Source organism: Pinus tabuliformis, chromosome 5_1 (assembly GCF_031772625.1).
Source record: "Pinus tabuliformis cultivar Carrire ecotype Pingquan chromosome 5_1, CPIR1, whole genome shotgun sequence".
NCBI classification, from domain to species: Eukaryota; Viridiplantae; Streptophyta; class Pinopsida; order Pinales; family Pinaceae; genus Pinus; species Pinus tabuliformis.
Window position 1 is genome coordinate 796,195,784 of NC_142305.1, and position 18,410 is coordinate 796,214,193.

At 33.4% G+C, this 18,410-nt stretch overlaps 1 protein-coding gene across 3 annotated transcripts; it reads right to left on the reverse strand.

The window, feature by feature from the left end:
• Window positions 1–263: 263 nt before the first annotated feature.
• On the reverse strand, window positions 264–8,515 carry LOC149167350 (cationic peroxidase 2-like). Of its 3 annotated transcripts, XM_089431519.1 has the most exons (6): window positions 6,135–6,177; window positions 2,358–2,381; window positions 1,373–1,518; window positions 1,111–1,290; window positions 774–936; window positions 264–679 (listed from the first exon to the last, which is right to left on the reverse strand). In XM_089431519.1, exons 1-6 carry the CDS (start codon window positions 6,175–6,177, stop codon window positions 264–266), a joined length of 972 nt encoding a protein of 323 aa, XP_089287645.1. The 3 variants fall into 3 exon arrangements, with proteins under 3 accessions (XP_089287645.1, XP_089287646.1, XP_089287644.1); XM_089431520.1 differs by lacking the exons at window positions 2,358–2,381; window positions 6,135–6,177 and adding an exon at window positions 8,473–8,515 and having other exon boundaries at window positions 1,373–1,521; XM_089431518.1 differs by lacking the exons at window positions 2,358–2,381; window positions 6,135–6,177 and having other exon boundaries at window positions 1,373–1,655.
• Between the last annotated feature and the right edge of the window lie 9,895 nt (window positions 8,516–18,410).

Here is an 18,410-nt window from a genome sequence, read left to right on the forward strand (position 1 = left end):
ATCGTTCATTCTCCGTAAACAATCACGGCTGCAGTCTTATAACAGACATTAGACAAATCATGCATACATTATTAGAGGTTGCAGCTTAAGAGACCAGTCACGGCTGCACTCTCATAACAAACAATACTGAAATTATCAATACATTATTATAGATTGCCGCTTGCAGTCTGCGTGATTGGTCGCGGCTGCAGTGATAGTCGGCCTTATTAATAGAATTAAAGCAACTTTCTTATTAGGATACCTTTCTATATGCTCTTTGATTATTAATTAAATGCGGAGCAGACCTTACGAATCTCGCCGTCCGTGCCTGTCTTCACTCCAATGTTGCTCATCTTCACCATAGATTTTGCGAAAGCCAAGTTGAAGCTCGATACACCGAAGGTCCCTCCTGCGTAGTTTTGCACGAAAGGTTTGGTGGAATTGTCCCCCCAAAGCCTCTGATCTGATTCAAGGGCAGCGTTCCCATCTCTCACGTTGTTGAAGAAAGTCGCATCGAATGTCGTGGAGCTTCCCTTGTCCAAATCAACTCTCTTCGATCCGTCACCACCCGAAGGACACTGGGATTGAAGATCACTCAAATATGCCGTATTGATTGTCGGATCCGCGCCTCCTGTCGATGTGAAGTTGTAAAGGCGGTAGTTGAAAAACTGGCAGTCGGTTTTTCCGAGTGTATGCGCCCCTGAATGTAAAAATATAAAACCCACATAAGTTAATTATACCGGCAACAACAATGGCCGCAGCTATGTAGTGAAAAGACCATGCAGAGCTCTCACCAGCAAGGATGACAAGATCTTCAGTTGTGAGGCCTTTGTCTGCAAACTTCTGCTTCAATACGGTAACGGAATCGGACGGTGTAGGCAAATTAGCGGCGTCGGATGAAGACGATACCAACCCGTCTTTCCTTCCTGTCGGGACAGACCAGCTCGGTCCATTCGTCTGTAATGCCAATAACATTAACACTTTCATTACCCAAAACTCAAATTAAGATGTAATGTAACCAAAGTTCAAAACATGCAGCTACATATCATGAAATAATGTCGTGGCAAGAAAGTTTAGACTTTAGAGTGCTGCTATGAATTGAGAAATGCAATTGGGAAAAGTGATGAATACCAGAATTACTGCATCACGGACAGAAAGTGCGAGAATGTCAGCGCATGAAACAACTCCTGGACATGCAGCTTCTACTTTGGTCTTCACATCTTCGATAACCTCGAATCCTCGCAACCCAAGATTTGTGAGCGCATTTTTCTCTGCAGAGGGACCAGTAATCAATATGGATCCATCACAGCCCTGCAATCAAGACACTCCCATTCATCATACACTTATCAAATCCATTTCCTTTAAATAAAGAAAATCAAATATAAATCCTTACGTTTATGAAGCAGTCGTGAAAGAAAAGCCTCAGCAGCCCTGGTGCAATGGTTTGGTCAGAACCAAAATGTGATTGAATAGAGGATTTAACTATATATTCAACACCAGGACAACTGTAGAAGTAAAATCCGACTCTAGTTCCCTGCGCTTCTGCAAAGACATGAGCAACGCTGGAGAAAACATAAATAAACATAAATACCCTAATTGCAATAACATTAATATTTGAACTGGTCTTCATGCTGTGCTTCATTCTCATGGAGTACAGAAAAATAGAATTAGCAGGAATTCCAGCAATGAGAAGTGAATGCAGTGACTACTGAAATTTGCAAACGACTGTTTTATAGCTAAACTGCAATGGTGTAGCTTCCAAAGTCAATGAACAACCTACCCAACCAAACGCATTAACGGGTTGACTGACCGAGCTCTAATTCGATTGTTGGATTCCACGGGGAATAATTGAATGTTCAGTTTATGTGGACATATCATTCAGGGAACTGGCGTTGTTGACCTCGGTTACTAATCCATTCCACCGGAATTCCTTTATGGACTTCCACCACGAAGGCAATGTAAAAATAAGACTCGACCCCATAGAATTCTAGCACGTTGCTCCACTCCCACATATCTTACAATCATATAGGTGGGTAGGCCTAGAGAGGACCATAAAGCTGAAGACATTTTCAATAAATATTATCCTATGATATAGGAATGTGCTAAATTTGCTTTACCGACAACTCGGATAAAGCAAATAGGAATGTCCTAAAATGGAATTTGGCGTTACCAACTCCAAATTTGTGAAGTGAACATGAGCAAATTTGTAAAATGAATGGGGAGTGATTTGACAAGATTGCCGAATATGGTTGGACAAAGGTTTGTTCCGTAGATTATTAAGTTAAAAATATTTTGGTACAATAAAAACAGGCGGCGGAAAACCAAGTACTGAATACCGCTATTCTCAACCTATTACGGAAGTATAAAGATCATTCAACGATTTATGTCATCAATAATCGCCACTTTAATGTCCATCTAGCATGGCCATCTCAATTTTCAATCAGCATGTCGGCTTACCGCGTCTTATCTCACTGGACGCGAAGGTACACGTCTCCAGCGTTGGAGTTAACGTCACTGGTATTGGGCAAGTCGCGACAGTATTGGTTTTGAGGTATAAGTATCACGACGAGGCCGGACTCCCATTCCTGGCAACCGAGTAGCGGCGCAGGCCGGTGGGAAGGGGACATTATGTCACTCTTGCTAGTTTGAAGCTTCGAGATTCCGGTTGTAGTAGATCCCTAAGAAAGAAAATACGATGTTCATTGTATATCTTGCATTTAGGGGTGGTAATACGGTCTTGAGGTATATTTTGCATTTAATGGTGGTAACGCGGTCTTGAGGTATGTATGGGTTCTCCCGAGCGGCGATCTATTAAAAATCGGAGTTATCAAACCTACTTAAAACAGAAAACTCACACAATCACACACAACTTCATTAATTCAATTGTTTAATTACATCACACTTATATAGGAAAACTTATGCAACCAATTTCTAACCACTCACAACTAATTCTTGTTCAACTGCTCATAACTAATTCTGTTCAACTGCTTCATAACTAAATCTATTTCTGCATTATTTTCACATCCTCCCTTAATGGAGAAATGGATTCTCTACAATACTAACTGACTTCTAAAAACTTCAAATTTGATTTTAGCAAGGGGCTTAGTAAATATATCAGCCACATTATCCTTGGTGTTACAAAATATCAATCCAATTTCATTTGACTCAATTTTCTCACGGACAAAGTGGTACTGTAACTCAACGTGTTTTGTTCTAGCATGGTAAACTGGATTATGTGCTAATTTGATAGCACTCTGATTATCACAATTGATACATGTTGCACCACTTTGCGCTTCTTCAAGATCTGCAAGAATTCTTCGCAACCAAATGGCTTCACAGGTGGCATTGGTCAAAGCTTTGTACTCTGATTCTGTTGATGATAAAGAAACAGTTGGTTGTTTCTTACTACTCCAAGATACGACTCCTGATCCAATATGAAATGCATAGCCAGAGGTAGATCGTCTGTCATTTGGATTTCCTGCCCAATCTGAATCAGAAAAACCTGTCAGTGCAACATCAGATACATCAGTATACATAATACCAAGATTCACTGTTCCCTTTAAGTATCGGAGAACTTTCTTTGCAGCATTCCAGTGATTTCCTGAAGGCTTAGCCATGAATTGACTAAGGATACTGACTGAGTATGAAATATCTGCCTGGTAGTGGTGAGATAGTTCAAACTTCCCACTAACTGATGATATAATGTTCCATCTGCCTCTTTCGAACCATCTTCTTTGTACAACTTTGCATTCTGTTCTAAGGGAGTTGACATAGCTTTACAATCTGTCATATTGAACTTTTTAAGAATCTCCTTTGTATATTTGCTTTGAGTGATCAAAGTTTTACCAGGTTCTCTCCATACCTCAATTCCTAAGCAGTAATGCATTTCACCCAAATCTTTCATTTCAAAAACCTGTGACAACTGAACTTTAATTTCTTCAATTAATTTGTGAGCACTGCTTGTTATAATGAGATCATCCACATATAAAGATATTAAAGCAACATTTCCTTTTTCATCTTTCTTAAAATACAAGTTAGGATCATTTTTGCTTTTCACAAATCCATTCTGAAGAAAGAAGGTATCAATCTTTACATACCATGATCTTGGTGCCTGTTTCAAACCATACAATGCCTTTCTTAACCTGCAGACCAGATGCTCCTGTCCCTGTTTGACAAACCCTTCAGGTTGAACCAAATAAACTTCTTCCTTTAAATCACCATTGAGAAAAGCAGATTTGACATCCAATTGATGTATATTCCAATTATGTTTTGTGGCTAAGGCAATCAGTAATCTAATTGTATTCAACTTAGCTACTGGTGCAAAAGTGTCTTCATAATCAATTCCCTCCTGTTGAGCATATCTTTTTGCTACTAATCTTGCCTTAAATTTATCAATTGTACCATCTGCTTTAAATTTCGTTTTGTACAACCATTTGCTTCCAATTGGAACTTTATTTTCAGGAAGTTCCACTAATTCCCATGTTTGATTTTTCATAATAGAAGCATACTCATCATTCATAGCATTAATCCATGGTTCATGTTGTTTAGCCTGCTCATAATCAATTGGTTCTTCAACATTCATTATATTAGACATTAAGGCATAGTCTCTATACCTTTCAGGAAGCCGAGTCTGTCGAGACGACCTTCTTGGTGTGGGTGTTCCATCCATGATTCGTTGGCTTTGAGGTGTATCACCTCCTTGTGATGACTCACTGCTGCTAGATGTGCTCATACTGCTGCTATCATCCTGATCCTGTACCTGTACCTGGACCTGTTCTTGTTCCTGCTTAATCAAGGTATCAAGCTTGAGATGTGCATCATTAGAAATATGCCATGTATCATTCTTTGTGTTACTTTTATCAGTCTGCTCATGAAACAATACATCACGACTTGCAAATAGTTTATGGGAACTTGGATCAAACAATTTATAGGCTTTCTGATCCATACAATATCCAATGAAAACACACTTGATGGACTTAGCATCAAGTTTGCTTCTGTTAGCCTTAGGAATATGAGAAAAAGCAGTACATCCAAAGACTTTGAAATGACTCACATCAGGTTTATAACCATAAAGAACCTCAAAGGGAGTTTGAAAAACTAATTTCTTAGTGGGACATCGATTCTTCAGATAAACAGCAGTGTTAATGGCTTCTGCCCAGAAACCATTAGAGATGTTCTTACCTTGCAGCATACTACGAGCAGATTCCACCAAGGTTCTATTCCATCGCTCAGCAACACCATTTTGCTGAGGGGTATGTGGCACTGTGAACTGTTGTTGAATTCCATTAGATTTACAATAGGTGTTAAATGCTTTTGATTTATATTCACCCCCTTGATCAGATCTGAGTATTTTGATGCACTTTCCTGTTTGTTTTTCAACCATATTTCGAAACTCTTTAAAATACTCAAATATGTCACTTTTCCTTCTAATGAAATAGACCCAGGTATATCTAGATCTATCATCAATAAAAATAACAAAGTATGAAGCACCACCAAGAGACCTAGTTTGCATAGGTCCGCATACATCAATGTGAATTAATTCAAGAATATCATACTTCCATTTCTCAGTATGAACAGGAAACTCTTCTCTATGCTGCTTACCAAGTGCACAAGCTTCACATGGTAAATGTTCACACTTCATAACAGGAAGACCTTCAACCATTGATTTCCTTTGTAACAACGATAAATCATTGTAATTTAGGTGCCCATACCTGTGATGCCATAATTCTGCTGTCGATGTCTCTGTGGATGTCAATGCAACATGGCGCTTGACTGTCACATCCAATCTGTACAATCCTCCAACCCTCGTACCTGTAGAAACAACCTTGTAGTGGTCCTCAACATCTTTCACTATACACCCCAATTTTCCAAATTCTACTTTTAAATTATTATCAGTGATAGTGGAAACAGATAGCAAATTCTTTTTGAGAGCAGGGACATACATCACATTATGAATCTGTCGCATTTGTCCATTAGGTAAGTACACATTTATTATGTCATAGCCTTGAACTTTAAGTGACCTATCATCTCCTAGGTAAATGTGTGTACCATCAGATTTCTCATAATATTTATCATACCATTCTTTATTACAAGTCATGTGTGCCGATGCACCAGAATCTATAAACCAAGCATTCTCATCATCAGTTTCAGCAGACAATGCAGCATCAGAAAGAAATAACTTAAGTTTTTTAAATCCATCATTCACTAAGGTGTCTCTGTTTATGTAATTTCCATTATGCCTGCGATGTCTTTGATTTGATTCATTATTCTTTCTCCTATAGCAATCTTTAGCCAGATGTCCAGGTTTTCCACAATAATCACATTCAATGTTCCTTTTAACATAAGAATCAGGAGGTGCCATACCTTTTTGTTTTGCTTGAAAACGACCTCTGTTCCTGTCCCATGGTCTCCCTCGGAATGGTCTTTGGCCTCTTGCAGTCAAAGCCAAATCAGAACCATTTGACTCCAGTTCAAAAGTTTTCATGCGCTCTTCTTCTTGAAGAAGAATTCCAGCCAATTCTTCAAATGTAGGAGGTGTCGGTCTAGCGGAGAGAGCTGAAATAAAGACTTTATAGTCTGGGACTAACCCCTTTAAAGCAACAGTTACCAAGTCTGTACTAGAAACCTTTTCACCAATATCACCAAGCTTATCACTGAAATCTTTAATTCGGGAAAGAAAGTTACTAATGCTTTCATTGGCATCCATTTTGATAGATAGCAGCTTTGTTTTTAAAAATAAAATACGGTTTGCATTAGAAGTCTCATACAAACCTTTGAGAGTGTCCCATGTCGCCTTCGAAGTTTCACAGTCCCGAATGTGAGGAATAATATTGTCCTTCACTGACATGCGTAGCAGCACCCTTGCTTTCAGTTCACGCTTCTCCCAATCTTGAGTGTTAGTAGGAGGTGGAGGCTTGGTCTCGTCACCTTTGACAATCGGCCAGAGATTGTATGCCTCCAGTACTGTGATGATCTTAAATTTCCAATTTACATAGTTTTCTCCATCAAGTTTTGAAGACTCATTTAAATATGAATCTGCAAGGGGATTAGCCATCTCTGAACTCTGCTATCTTTTAAAAAAAACACTGAACAACCTCTGCTATCAAGCAATTACAAGATTCGGCAGCAAACTAAACCAAAACAGCACATAGAACCCAAGTTTGGGCTCTCGATTCTACACGAACCAGTGATTATCCCTTACAAACTGCACCTCGTAACAGTAACAGAAACTACATATACAGGCAGATGGAACACTTACAGAAAATGCAGTGAAGTATAGAACATACAAAATCTACTCAGAATTGTGTAACTGGCTCAGATTTACAGCAAGTACAGTGAATCCGCGAAGGCTATGTCCGCAGACGCGCTGGAAATGAACTGCTGCACCGGATTCAGGGTTGTCCACAGGTCAGCGTCCACAGGTCAGCGTATGCTGTCCACAGCGTATCCTTCAAGCCTCCGTCCACACTGTTCATAGGTCAACGAACTCACACGCTCCACAGGGCCGTCAGGGATCACAGGGTTACTGCGCACACTGTAATGGCAGAGTCTTACTGCCCACGAAGAGGAGAGAGGCGCAGACAAAAGTGCTCTGATACCAACTTAAAACAGAAAACTCACACAATGACACACAACTTCATTAATTCAATTGCTTAATTACATCACACTTATATAGGAAAACTTATGCAACCAATTCCTAACCACTCACAACTAATTCTTGTTCAACTGCTCATAACTAATTCTGTTCAACTGCTTCATAACTAAATCTATTTCTGCATTATTTTCACAAACCTTAATGATGAAATCTCTATGAGGTGACTCTTCTCTTTTCTCCTTCTTCTTTCTTCTTCTTCTTCTTTTTTTTAGGGCAGAGCAATTTTTTTGGGAATGTATAGCTTGAGGAAAAGTTTGTATTTGAGGGATTTGATTTTTATTAAGAGTTAGTTCAATGAATCTAGACTGGTTCCAAGCAACAATGTCACATTTTTAAATTATCATTATTGTATATGTATTTAAGATAAATTTTAGATTTGAAATTTATATGATTAAGAATACAAATAGTAACTAATAATAATGATTTGACAAAGTTTAATCACCAATCAATATACTATTATATCATATCATTTAAATGTAATGTGAGGAAGATATTGAAAAATATATAAACTAGATATATTTATAAAATAAATAAATAAATAAATAAAAAATAAAAAATTATTTGTGATTAAGAGTATTAGCAAAATATTTTTACCAAGAGTTGAGTTGTTGAGCTAGAGGCTCATTTTACAGCCTAGTATGATATGTAATGCTGTCAGTCTGTCATCAAAATTTAAATTTTGTTCATTTTGACTAATTTTTTTTTTAATTAAATAACTATAAAAAACATTTAAATAATGTCAAAAAAAATACCTAGATTAAGAAATTAGATTCTTCTTTACTCACATCCTTATTTATTTAAAATAGATCAATAATAACATCAATAAATTGTAATATCACTAAGTAATTGAGTGAGCATAGCTAGAATAAAAAGAGTGAGCATAGCTAGAATAAAAAGAGAGATGTTCCATAATGCTTTTACTTAAAGCTAACTAAATATCTCTATTGATATGGTTCTGAATGATCACTCCATGTTCATTGAGAGTAATATAGTCTACGAAGAAATCAAGCTCTGCGCTAATAAGGTAGTAATATGTGAATTCATGTATGGAGTTATCACTTTGTTTGTTTGAACCCATTTAATCTGTAATAGCTTTTTCACTGGTAGACTCGATATTATTACCTGTTTTCGCGTATAAACCAATTTATCTTTAAGAGACTTTATGACACTGTTAAGCCTCATCTCCGCTTCCAAACTGAATTGCAGTGTCTGTTGCTTCTGTATTGTTGTTATTATCATCCACATTATCAATCTTCTCAACCAAGGCTATGAGATCACCCTTCTGCTACTGTCTCTCTTGGCATCTGGTAAAGCCAGTTCACCATTCTAATATTGATATTGCCCTCCTGGCGAATCACAATTTCGGTTTCCTAGGGTTATGATGTTGAAAAACAGGGTGGATGGTCGTTCTCAGAAAGTGGATTTAGGGAGGATAGATCATCATGTCTTTATTTTTATCAAAGGTAAGGTGTTAGAGATGAGAGTACAAATATTTTAATAAGTTGGAAGGAAAAAAATAAGTCCTATGTAATATAGGCTTTTATCTTATTGGAGTTGGACATTTTAATTATTTTCTTAATTAATCTTTTTGATCAGATAATCTAAATTTAAAGATATCAGTATGTCAGATAGATTTCTCTCTTATTAGAGTTGAGCACTTTAATCATTTTCTTAATTAATTTTTTGAACAGATAATCTAAATTGAAAAATGCCATTATCTCAATTTTGGAATTCTAAACATAACTAGCAGGTTTCACAATCTGTTTGGTGATGTTTGTGGCATTTTTACTATTGGTAATCTTTATGTCACCTGGCAATGGGGTTCGTACAGAAGTAGTGATCGTTTCCTAACTTAAAAGTTGATGGGTGTGAAGGTCATGATTTTTAAGCGAAATTAGAGGATATTAAATAAATACAAAGTATTTTACAAATGTTATGCAATGTTGAATATATGTTTAGTTTAGGATTGCTTAACTTAATCATCGATTTTGGGAATATATTATATTTCAAAACTTAGACTATATTTGTATACATTACATTTCAAAATATTTTCGAAATATATAGTCCACTTAAATTTATATAAATCTTGTTCTTTTGATTTAACATGTATCTTGTTCTTTACCTTTTTATGATCCCGAACCAAAATTATATACAAGAATATAACGGGAAAAAAATCGTTGTTGGGTGCAGGAATGAAAGGGGCGACTCATGTATCTGAGAAAATTGAAGCATGGGACGAAACAAATATGACCCTTACTTATACTGTGATCGAGGGTGAGATGCTGAACATATTCAAGGCCTTCAAGCCAACCATGAAGGTAATTCCAGGAGCTGATGCCAATTCTTGCACTGTAAGTTGGAAAGTCGAGTTCGAGCCAGCAGGCAACCAAATTCCCCCAACAGAGCTAATTAAGGAAGCAACAGTCAGCATATTCAAGACCGTGGAAGGATATCTACTGACCACAGCTTGAGTTTCACTTGGATGATACTATGTTCAGTATAATAGAATAATGGATCACAGTGTTGATTGCTAGAACCTTGTCAGCCGTAGTCTCTTTGCACAAGGAAATGGTTCGCTGCTTAGGTATTTTTTATTTAATAAAGTAATTGATATATTTTTGAGATTGATCTTCACACTTTTTGTTTATTATTCAGTTTTAGTGTTCTCTGTCTATGGATATATTTTGCTGTTCTCTTTTTATTTTGTCTTTTCATTTATCAATATTGTTTTGGGATAAATCTAAAATTTTAAATCTAACATATTTGCTTTATTTTTTCATTTTTTCATACAATAAAATACATACATTCAAATAATGTACACTATTGTTCATACAATAAAGTACACATATAGTAACAAATAGGACATTCAAATCATGTAGATCTCGATTTTCAAATAAGACATTCAAATCATGTACACCAACGGTGTAACAAAAATAAATAGAATAAGCACACATAGCAACAAGATATTTAAATCATGTACACCATGAGTTTTTCTCAAAAACCCTATCTCATGTATACCATGATTTACTTTGGAAAACCTCAACTGGAAAGAACCAGCCAACAATAGATTTATTATTGTCCTTTGCTACCAACATGCATACAACTATGGTTACATGCATACTCTAGCTAAATGCCCAATACCATAAGTGTTAACCACAATTTTCGACACAATTTGACAATTTGAATACATCACACTGTAGTCAAGCACACTTTTACAATAATAAAGATGAAATTTCTAATAAACATTTAAATTTCTTATGATATGAAACAAATAGGAGGAGCAAAGCAGAGTTGAAACTTAAGAAGGAAGTTCTACACAAGAATGCAATTCAATTCATAATATAGATCAATAGGATAACAGTTAGATTTGAAAGAATATTTAAGTAATTCTTTTTGTTTTTATTAATTGACAATGAAATTGCTACTAAATATTTAATTCTCTTATCATATGAAACAAATTATATGGAAAATGATTTTTACAAGAGTAAGATATTGTGTTAGACAAGGTCCAAACCATATAGGAGTAGCAAGTAGATGAAGTGTAATTGGTTAATACAAAGAAGTGTAATCAGCGAAGACAATTATATTATTATTGTTGATGTAAACCTCAAAAAGGAAAAAAAAAAACTAGAATAGATATATATTAAGAATTTTCTTTTTGACAATGGGTTGCCCCTTCTCTCAACCTTCATGGATAGCCTTCGCCAAAGCTATCATGGAGGAGTGTGTGTTTTTAGTTTTTAAATTTTTTATTATTTTTCTATGGCTTTGGTTTTTAAAATTTAAAATTTAAATTTATTTCTGCCATCATTCATTTTATAATAACAGTTTTTTAAATTATTTATTTTGAACTTAAAAGATTAGTTTTTATATATATATATATATATATATATATATATATATATATATATATATATATATATATATATATATAATGAAGTGATTTTTTTCATAATAATTTTATAATAAAATTGCTAACAAAATATTACCTTTAAAATTTACTGCACTCTTTATGTAAAATCTTTTGATATATTTAATTTTCAATCTCACATTTAAAAATTTAATTTTTGCATTTTAAAACTTGGATGTGTAAAACTTCTCTTTATTTTAAATTTCCCATCTCAAAATTTAAATCTTAGCAAGCTATGGAGATGCATTTAAATAATAACAATTGTAAAATTACATTTAAAAATTTCCATGTTTGATAAATCTACAATTGCATTTTTAATAGAAATGAATTTTCAAAGTTCTAAAATTTATACAAGGACAATTTTCCAGGCCAACCACATTTAACATTGACTACTTGGACAATTGTACTATTTAATTTTCAATTCCACTACTTAAAATTTGATGCTTATACACATAGTTATATACTCCAATGACATTTATAAAATTACATTTGTTAACTTTAGACAACCTCATGTTAAAATCTGATATATTTAATAAAGTAGAACATTATAAACAGAAGCTTAAATCTATATATTTGTGTTGTGATGTGTTGTAGTGTTTTGTGTTGTATCCTCTTAATGTCAATGTCAAATGTTATGTTGTTGTTGTTGTGTTTGTGTGTATAAGGTGATACACATAACACTCTATATTTAAGTTGATTTAACTATTCAAAAATTGATGTTTGAGAAACACATACTTTTATTGCATTCATATGATATTTAATTTCTAATTTAGTTTTATCAAAATAATTTAAATACTTTTGATGTTCTACACACCTAAGCTGGAAAAAAATTGTGTTTCATTAATTGTATGTTAAACTATAATGGTGAAACAATTGTAAAACATAATCATTCGTAGTCATATAATAATAATAATAATAATAATATTATTATTATTATTATTATTATTATTGAAGATTTATTAAGATTAATAATAAATTTTGATATTGTTATTAAAGTTAATATTAATAAGTACTCATATTAATTTGACTATTAATATTAAAATTAATATTAATTAAATGTTATTAATATTAATACTAATCAGATCTTAAGATTAATATTAATATATAATAATAATTACTACTAAATTTAATAATAATAATAATAATAATAATTATTATTATTATTAAAATTAATATTAAGAAATATTTATATTACATATTAGTATACTCATATTATTAATATGTTAAGTATTATTATACTTAAGTATTATTATACTTTATTATATAATAGTTATAAAAATATTTCTATACTAATACTTCATATTAGCATTTAATATTTAATATATAATTGTATTTAGTATTTAATATATATTTGTATTTGAATATTAATAAATATTTAATATATTATTATATTAAATAGTAATATTAGTATATTGTATTAATATTAAATATTACAAATATATTAATATTAATATTATAATTAATAATAATTATAGTCTTTCATAGTCATATAATAATATTTGTTATTAAAGTTAATATTATTATTATTATTATTAATTAAAATTTATATGAATTATTATTAAAATTAACGATAATAATAAAGGTATTAAGGTTAATGATAATAATATTATAGATTAGAATAAGGTCGGCGGAGGCTGCTGGTTGGTAAAGTCAAACTCGTAAAGACGGTCAGGTCTTGTGCTCGAACTTGATAGAGGGCATTGACTAGTCGCGGGAGTGATTTATCCTGGGCCAATCCCTCTCACCTATTAAGGTCGGTGGAGGCGACTGGTTGGTAAAGTCGGACTTGTAAAGACGGTCAGATCTTGTGCTCAAACCTAAGCGAGGGCATTGACTAGTCGCGGGAGTGACTTATCCTGGGCCAAGCCTGCTCACCTTTTAAGGTCAGCGAAGGCAATTGGTTGGTAAAGTCGAACTCGTGAAGATGGTCAGGTCTTGTGCTCAAACCTAAGCGAGGGCGTTGACTGGTTGTGGGAGTGACTTATCCTGGGCCAAGCCCGCTCACCTTTAAGCTTGCAGGGGTTTGGTCTTGTGGCGAGCAGACAGTCTGCTAAGTTGTTTGTGCCGCTGTGCAGGTCACAGGTTCAAGTCTCGTCTTATCCTAAGGGGTCGTTTCTTGCTGGCTGGGCGGTTCCTCCTAGCGGTTATAGTGGCATCTGGTGGGATTTGACGCCGTGTAATGCGAGTATGATACCACTACCGTTGCCGATTCAGCTAGATAAAAAATAAAAAATAAAAAAAAATAAAAAATAAGAAAAAATAAAAAATAAAATAAAAAATTATAGATTAGAATGACCGAATATGGTCAGCCAATGTATTTTATGATTGAATGTGGTAAACCATTTTCAAAATGCACAATCATAATCTATGATAGAAAAGTATGTTGTGAAACAATGGGTAATCGTGTTTAGCCATGGAAAATGTAGGTCAACCATGGTCAATCAAGATCAACCATAGCCACACAATTGTCAACCATAGACATATAATTGTCAACCATACTTAAAACATAGTTTGTGATGTTTAGACATGGTGAACATCGACACATATAGTCAACTATGGTTAGCCATAGTGAAACTATGGGTTCATTATCTTTTCGGTTTATAATACTAATCCCTTAGCTTTATTAATCCCTTGAATTTATAATATTATTAGTCCCTTGTATTTACTAATATATTAGGTTTAATATTCTCATGTTGGAATGGTACGAAAATTTATCCAATGTCATAGTGTCACAAACATCATCGCAATAAGTCAAGCATAGTGACATGCATCATTGCAATAAGACAAGCACTCTCACAATCATTGTCACAATTATAAATTAAATTGTAATTTATTCAATGTTGCATTGTGATGTTGAATAAAATAGGGTTTAGTATTCTCATTTATAATATTGCATTTAGTGTTTAAGGTTTATAATATTATTCTTAGGGTTTTTAATCCATTGAATTTATAATATTTATCCTAGGATTTATAATCCCTTGGGTTTATAATATAAATCATAGGGTTTTATATTATTTTCATGTCTTCATTATCCCTTGGGTTTATAATATTAATTTCTTGGGTTTATTAATCCCTCGGGTTTACAATATAAATAATCCCTTAGTTTTAATAATCAGTAATCCTTTAGGTTAAATATTGTGTTTTTGGAATGGTATGAAAATCTATCCAATGTCGTAGTGTGATAAGCATTGTCACAATGTGACAATCATTGTTAGCAATTTATTCAATGTCACATTGCAACATTTAATTCCTCAGATTTATAATATTGATCCTAGGGTTTATAATCCTTTGGGTTTATAATATAAATCCTAATGTTTAATATTATTCTCAGCAGTTCATTATCCCTTGGGCTTATAATATTAATCCCTTGGGTATATTAATTCCTTTTGTCACAATGTGACAATCATTGTTAGCAATTTATTCAATGTCGCATTGCAACATTTAATTCCTCGGATTTATAATATTGATCCTAGGGTTTATAATCCTTTGGGTTTATAATATAAATCCTAATGTTTAATATTATTCTCATCGGTTCATTATCCCTTGGGTTTATAATATTAATCCCTTGGGTATATTAATTCCTTTTGTTCATAATATTATTAGTCCCTTGGGTTTATTTATCCCATTGGTTTTAAAATATTAATAATCCCTCGGGTTTAATAATCAATAATCCCTTAGGTTTAATATTGTGATGTTGGAATGGTACGAAAATCTATCTAACATGACAGTGGGATAAGCATCATCGTAATGTGACAATCATTGTCAACAATTTATTCATTGGGTTTATATCATTAACACTTATCAATGTTTTTCTACCATATTTAGTAATGTGGTTGGGTTTATAATATTAACAATCGCTAGGATTTATTAATCCCTTGGAGTTTATATACCTTGGGTTTATAATACTTATCCCTTGGGTTTAACATTATTCCCTTGTGTTTATAATCTTTTTGGCTTTTAGTATTAAACCTTTTGGTTTATTATTCCCTTAGGTTTATAATATCAATCCCTTGGGTTTATTAATCTAAGGGTTGTTATTCTTGAGGTGTAATGTTATTCATATGATTCATAATATTAATCCTTGGATCTAATATAAATCCCCTTGGTTTATAATCATGGTCATCCATGGTCGAACATCACACTGTGACAAAGTTTTTCTCAATAGGAAAATCAAACATGGTCCGATGTCGTATTGTGGCAAAGATTGTCTCCATATGAAAACCGTTCACGGTTAACCATGGTCAACCATGATAAAGATTGTTTCAATATGAAAATAAACCATGGTCAACCATGATAATTCTAGGGTTTACAATATTTATCTTAGGTTTTATATACCTTGGGTTTATAATATGAATCCATTGGGTGTAATATTATTCCCTTTGGTTTATAATCCCTTGTTTGTTTTTATTAATCCCTTGGGTTTATTATTATCATGGGTTTATAATATCAATCCCTTAGTTTTATTAATCTACAGGATCATATTCCTAGGGTGCAATATTATTCATAAGGTTTATTAATGCTTATTGATGCTTTTAGACTAGATTTAGTAATGTGGTTGGGTTTATAATATTATTACCTTGGGTTTATATACGTTGGGTTTATAATATTAGTCCCTTGGGTTTATTATTAGGTTGGGTTTATAATATCAATCCCTTTGGTTTATTATTCCCTTAGGTTTACAATATCAATCATTCTCAACCATTGTCAATCATAGCCAACCATGGTCAACCATGGTTGAATTTGACATTGTGACAAGGAATGTCTCACCATGAAAATAAACCATGTTTATTTTAGTGCTTCTAATATCTATAGCAGGGTTTACCAATGTTGGGTATAGTCTCTTGAGTTTAATATTATTCCCTTGGGTTCATAATCCCTTGGGGTTTTAGTATTAATCCCTTGTGTTTATTATTAGGTTGGGTTTATAATATCAATCATGGTCAGTTTTATGAATCTCTTGTGTTTGTAATATCAATCCTTTATGCTTCTTGATCCCTTAGGTTTTTAATATTTATCCCTTGGGTTCACTTATTCGTTGGGTTTTTAATATTAAATGGTTGGGTTTATTATTTCCTTGGGTTGCTAATATTAATAATCCCTTTGGTTTATTAATCCATTGAGTTTAAAATAATAATTTTTAGGGTTTATTAATTCAACCATGTTTATTTTAGTATTTTTAATATTTATCTTAGGGTTTGTATACCTTGAGTTTACAATATTAGTCCCGTTTGTTTAATATTATTCCCTTAGGTTCATAATCCCTTCGGGTTTTAGTATTAATCCCTTGGGTTTATTGTTCCTTTCTCTTTATAATCTTAATCGCTTGGGTTTATTATTCCCTAGTCAACCATGGTCCAACATCGAATTGTGATAAGGATTATCTCAATATGAAAATCAACGATGGTCGATCATGTTTATTTTAGTGTCTATAATATTTATATTTGGGTTACCAATGTTGGGTTTATAATATTAGTCCCTTGGGTTCAATATGATTCCCTTGGGGTTTTAGTATTAATCCCTTGGGTTTATTATTCGTTTGGGTTTATAATATCAATCCCTTGGGTTTATTATTCCGTTAGGTTGATAATATCAATGATGGTAAACCATTGTCAATCATAGCCAACCATGGTCAACCATGGTTGAATGTCGCATTGTGACAAGGATTGTCTCACCATGAAAATAAACCATGTTTATTTTAGTGTTTGTAATATTTATATTTTGGTTTACCAATGTTGGGTTTTTAATATTAGTCCCTTGGGTTCATTATCTCTTGGGTTTTAGTACTAATCCCTTGGGTTTATGTTTCCCTTGGGTTCATAATCTCAATCCCTTGGATTTATTATTATCCTAGGTTTATAATATCAATCATGGTCATTCATAACCAACCATGGTCAATTGTGGTCAATCATGGTCCGATCTCACATTATGGAAAAAATTGTCTCCACTTAGGGTTTATATACATTGGGTTTATAATATTAGACCCTTGGGTTTAATATTATTCCCTTAGGTTCAGACTCCCTTGGGGTTTAGTAGCAATCCCTTCAGTTTATTTTTCCTTGGGTTTATAATATTAATAATCCCTTTGGTTTATTAATCCCTTGGGTTTATAATATTAGTCCCTTGCGTTTAATATTATTCCCTTGGGGTTTTATTATCAATCTGTTGGGTTTATTATTCCTTTGGGTTTCAGATATAAATCCCTTGGGTTTATTATTCCCTTAGTTTTATAATATCAATCATGGTCAACCATTGTCAATCATATCCAACCATGGACAACTATGGTTGAATGTTGCATTGTGACAAGGATTGTCTCACAATGAAAATAAACCATGTTTATTTTAGTGTTTGTAATATTTATATTTGGGTTTACAATGTTGGGTTTATAATATTAGTCCCTTGGGTTTAATATTATTCCCTTGGGTTCATAATCCCTTGGGGTTTTAGTATTAATCCCTTGGGTTTTGTTATGAAACCAACTCACAAAAAGATAGAAAAGATAGTTGAATGCCTTAGAATTCAGCCTCTTTGAGGGGGCAACCTCCTTTACATTACACAAATCAACAATTCTTTGATGATACAAATGACAAGACCTCCTTTCTATATATAGGAGTGTAAGGGGTCATAATATAATCAGAGCCGGCATAACAATAATAATGTAAGGGCACAATAATAACAATAGTGGGCTTCTATGGGGCACAATAATAAAAATATGGGGACTACATGGTTACAACAATATAATAAGGGTGTTGTACTAATAACCATAAGGGGTTACACTAGTAGTATAGGGGCCTAACATGCCCCTCTCCTTCAAAAAGTGTTGTCTTCAACGCCTGAGTAGTTCTTGATGCTTCTGTATAAAATTATTTT